At 34.4% G+C, this 4864-nt stretch overlaps 1 protein-coding gene across 3 annotated transcripts; it reads right to left on the bottom strand.

Annotated features, from left to right (window-relative positions):
- Positions 1-255: 255 nt before the first annotated feature.
- LOC111919881 (cucumisin) lies at positions 256-4529 on the bottom strand. 3 transcript variants are annotated; one of them, XM_023915438.3, is made up of 10 exons: positions 4417-4529; positions 4166-4254; positions 3611-3702; positions 3285-3522; positions 2157-2670; positions 1935-2035; positions 1547-1768; positions 1347-1458; positions 1039-1252; positions 256-966 (listed from the first exon to the last, which is right to left on the bottom strand). In XM_023915438.3, the coding sequence occupies exons 1-10, from the start codon at positions 4501-4503 to the stop codon at positions 434-436; spliced, it is 2202 nt and encodes a 733-aa protein (XP_023771206.3). In that variant the 5' UTR covers positions 4504-4529; the 3' UTR covers positions 256-433. The 3 variants fall into 3 exon arrangements, with proteins under 3 accessions (XP_023771206.3, XP_042753513.1, XP_042753514.1); XM_042897579.2 differs by having other exon boundaries at positions 4331-4455; XM_042897580.2 differs by lacking the exon at positions 4417-4529 and having other exon boundaries at positions 3611-3745; positions 4166-4239.
- Positions 4530-4864: the final 335 nt, after the last annotated feature.

The raw sequence follows: 4864 nt of genomic DNA, 5'->3' as shown, positions 1-4864 counted from the left end.
AATGAAATATATTTAAATATTTATGTAAGAATTAGATATTTTTTTTCCCGTTGAAGGGTTTAATGGTCATTAAACTCAAAATTCATCAAATGTCATACTCGTGACATCTAACAATGATAAAATTTCAAATATATTATCATCTCATTCAACTATTCCATTCAACTTCCCATTGTAGATGCTTTTACAGATAATATTCGTGGATCTGCCACTAGGTATAGGACAATCTAACATCCTATCTTTATCTTTGCTCATAAGTTAAGAGTAATACACTTAATTTCTTGTGAGGAAAATGGCCTTCCAGGAACATATTAAATTTAATAAACTGTTTTGAGGTGTGCGAAATATAATAACTTCAAAATGTAGAAGCATATACACCAAGACAAAGAAACGACAGAGAAGAATAATCTTTGCATTGAGTTACATTTAATGACTATTATGGAACATGCACAACGATGGGGCTCCTCACTTGATGCACACCATCGATTTCATACCAAGTCAATTCACCAGAAACAATTGGGCTGTCTAACTTCTGTATGGTGGTCTGAACACTCATCTTAAAAGACAGCTTTTGCCCAATTTTTTTGAACTGTAGGATATTCGGCTCAATCTGTATGCCCAAATCGCCAACACGTGGGGGAGTTATTGACGCTCTATACCTTGATTTTGCAGAACCGACATTGGTAACTGTCCGACTGAACGTTATATTAACAGCTTTGTTACGCAGCGTTGGGATGACAAACGCAGGATAGTTTAGATCATTGGGTTGTTTGTGCTTAGAACAGCTACTACTATTAACCCCAGTGATAATTCTGATATCTTTGATGTTATAGCCTTCATGGCACAAAAAATTTACATAATCGACCTCAACAGCATCGTATACCAGCCCAGGTTTCATAGCTGCCAATGGATTAAGATAACCCGCTCCATATGCAAATTCAGCATCCGTCTCACCATTCATAACCGAAGCTGCAAGATTTATTATAATAATTAGATATGTGAAGTCGTATATCTTCTCTGCAAATTCAGTATATGTTATACCTGTTGTCATGAGAGCCGACTTAATGGCTGCTGGAGACCATTTCGGGTTAAATGTTTTGATATAAGCAGCAATACCACTGACATGTGGACATGCCATTGATGTCCCTGATAGCATATTGAATGGTACTTCTCTGTGGTCTCCTTCTGCTTGACTAATTCGTGCCACAGGTGACCATGCTGCTAGAATTCTCACCCCAGGAGCTGTTAAATCTGGCTACATGAATAAAAAAAAGTTCAATTATTAGTGTTGTTGTGTAACACATGATTCTAATCATGCATGTTTTCAAACTGTAACTTGAGTTAATTACCTTGAGGATGTTTTTATTTGTTGGATTTGGACCTCTTGATGAGAAAGATGCAACATATGGGGTTGACACATTGTTGATATCTTCACTCTTCATTATTACTGCTGTTGCATTTCTGAAACAATTTCAAGTTCAGTAATTTCTGTAAATGAATTCAGCGGACTAGAATATACAAGTAAAGAAGTAGTTTTTTTTTTTTTTACTCTGTTGATTGTAAGTAGTCAGCGATAATTGAAGCTTGATCGGAGTTAACAATACTAGCAGGCAAAGGATAAGAACCAATGGCTTCAAAATACGGTCCAGGATATATCATGATGGACCCCACAGCACCCGCCAACATTTCGTCTTCTCCAGTCGTTAACGTATCACATATAATTATTTTACCTTTCACTAAATTCTTGTCCAACGAATTTTTGATGCAAAACCTGATATATATGAATACAAATTCCACAATACACTATTAAAGGAACATAAAGATCTAGGGACAAACGAAATTGAAACTGTAGTAAACAAATGAAAGATAAACTCTTCATTTTTATACTGAAACGTAAATTCCCTGGAGATTGTTACTTAAGGAAAATCTATCTTTACCTCGATGTTGAGCCACTGAAACCAGCGGTGATATTTGGAACGTCTCCGGCGTAAATTAGAGGATACATTCCTTTAAGTTTAAAGGGATTTACTGAAACTCCCTAAGATAAAATGAATTAGTTTAAAAATAAGTTAATTTTCCGTAAATCACGTTTCATCATGATCACAAATTAAATCAACAAGTTTTACGTAGGCTTATAATAAAAGTCAGATATTACTCACATTAACAACTATACCATTTCCTAGTCGAACAGGGGTGATTAAATCTGGGTTTTTTGATCCAGCAGCCACAGAAAGAATCCATGGAGCGATACTACCAATGGTTTGTGGCATTGGGCCTTCGTTCATAGCAGATTGTACAGTCAATATTTGTTTCCTCATGGCATGAAAGGAACCAATAGCGAAGGCATCTTTAAAAAGCTCTTCAGCATGTACTAAGCCTACGGAGACTGTGATTAAGTCAACACCATCAGCGATGGCTGCTTCAAAAGCAGAAAGAATGTCGACATCTGAACAACCGTTTGACCAACAAACTTTATATACTGCGATTCTGGCCCTGGGTACGCCTCCTCTAGATGTTCCTGGGTCGAGGCCAAGCAGATTTGCATTTGTTACAATGTTTCCGGCGGCTGTAGATGCTGTGTGGGTTCCATGACCATCGGAATCTCTTGGTGATTGGAGGTCTGTAGGGCCGTATATTCCATCTGCCTTGAAGTATCGAGCTCCAATGATTTTGCTGGTTATGTTACAAGAAAGAAGTCATAAACTTGTGCTAGGAATAATCAAAGAGTAATCACACATACATAAATTATACACAATATTTAACTCAAAATAATCTACTTCTACAGCAGCATTAGAAAGTATTCATAGTCATAAGCTTCAAACCAAACTGAAACCCTAGCTATTAGAGGTTATATATACGAAAAGTATAAATATAAACCCTATATTTAGTTGAAAATCAGTGTGAGGTTATTTTTGGTCTTTAATTTACAAGTCACATTTAACAACTTGCAACTCTTGTTTATTTAAAAAAATGAGATTTTCTATAAGAAAAGATTAATTGAAGTGTTTATTATTATAATCAATATTATCATTATTAAATATCATAAATATAAATTACATATAATATTATTTATAATTAATATATTTTATATTTAATTATGATAATATTACACATAGTTAATATTTATCATATTTAATATTTCTTTTAATCAACACTTCAATTAATGATTCTTATATACATATTAGAAAATCGTATGTTTTAGGCTAGTTTTTATAGTTGGAAAGATCCAAAATACAAAACAAAAGTAAATAAACGAGTGCTAAATTTATTAGGAAATGATGTATTACTTGTTGCATGAGAAATTGGCGTCGCAAATGCCCTTCCATTTAGCAGGAGGAGGACCATATCCTAGACCAGTGAAACTGGGTGATTCGGGCCATATTCCCGTGTCAAAAACCCCAATGATAATATCGCTTTCCAGTGTTGATCTATTGACTTTAAGTGGAAACCCTATGAAGTCCCATGAACTAGTTGTTGCCAGCTTGTTCTTTTTGCTGAGAAACACAGAAACAACCCCCTCCATAGCTATATATAAACATATCAAACATCGAAACCCAAACTACCATATATATGATCTTTTGCATGTTTTATAATGCAGAGATCTATTGCATACCTGACAGTTTTTTAACCTCCTCTTGGGTAAGTCTCGCAGAAAATCCATGAAAGCTGCTCGTGTATCTTTGAAGCATATGGTTCTCCGCATCCCTTCCATAGTAACATCAAATCCAAGCAGCCACTTAGTTAGTATCTACCATGCCACGTTAATTCGTATCAAGTATGTGTATACACACTTCAAAGAATCCATTTGACATTTTTGGAAAAACCCAATATTTAAAGTAAAGTCATTTTGAATGTTGATAACTGTTTTCCATTTAACCTTATCTTTTATGGAACCAAAAGTTTATAGAAAACGAAAAACCACTGGAAAGAATCAGGACAAAGGCAAAACCCTGAGTTCAAGGAAATAGACGTAGAACAAAGGAAAAGTTAGCTCCTAAACATGACAACCAAACTACGAAAATGAAATTGGGAAGTTGGAGGGAAAAAGGAGGACTTTGTCGATTTAATTGGACTTAAAGATTCTGCACTACTAACTTAAGAAACATCAACTGTAGCATATTTTGTGTGCATGTATATTGAATATAGAGACTAAAATGAAGTGGGAGACCTGCCAATTACTTCTTGTAGCATAGTCAAGTGAAGGGAGGAGGCAGAGGCATCATCAAGAGTGTTGTGGCCCATATAGACCACGTATACCTGCTCAAAACCAGTTACATCAGGTTCGATCAATTAAACTATAGGAAATATTAAATATAAGACGACCAATATATACCCAATCAATGTATTTTAGTAATTGAAATTGCATTGACTAATGGCGACATCTATTATGCCTCAGAAAGATTGAATACTAGCAAGTACCTTCCGGTCCTCATCGGATTTAGATTGTATTGATTTAGGCAGAAGGAACAGAAGGAAGCATAGGTGTAAAACTAGTTGTTTAGCCATTAAAGGTATAAGCTGGTTTTGTAGATTCCAATTCATATAAATGTATTTATATACAAAGTTGTCTTGTTTTTCATTAGTAAAGGTCACTGAGTTTGAATAAATAACATTTCTATAGTGTTCAGTATGCCTTTTCCCGGCCCTACTAAATGAACATCCTATGGCATCTAAGACTAATGGACAACCATCGATCCAATTCATCCATCCACTTGAATCATTTTTAATTTCAACTTTTGATTAAATTATTATGATTATGGTTATTATTATTATTAAAATGAAAAGAAATAGAATAATATTCAATCAAAAGTTATAATAATAAAAAAATATATATAAAAGAATTAAGTAAAGCTAGTATAAAAAAAAG

Source organism: Lactuca sativa, chromosome 8 (assembly GCF_002870075.4).
Source record: "Lactuca sativa cultivar Salinas chromosome 8, Lsat_Salinas_v11, whole genome shotgun sequence".
In the NCBI taxonomy this organism is placed as follows: domain Eukaryota; kingdom Viridiplantae; phylum Streptophyta; class Magnoliopsida; order Asterales; family Asteraceae; genus Lactuca; species Lactuca sativa.
The sequence above is the reverse complement of the archived record's forward strand: the minus strand, read 5'-3'. Positions and strand labels throughout refer to the sequence as shown.

Bases quoted from the DNA above. Each gene is read 5' to 3' on its own strand.
- LOC111919881 (XM_023915438.3), bottom strand. From the start codon at position 4,503: ATGGCTAAACAACTAGTTTTACACCTATGCTTCCTTCTGTTCCTTCTG. The intron at 3,703-4,165 runs GTCTCCCACTTC...TTACTATGGAAG, and splicing joins CTACAAGAAGTAATTGGCAG to GGATGCGGAGAACCATATGC. The intron at 2,036-2,156 runs GTGAGTAATATC...ATTTTATCTTAG, and splicing joins GAAATGGTATAGTTGTTAAT to GGAGTTTCAGTAAATCCCTT.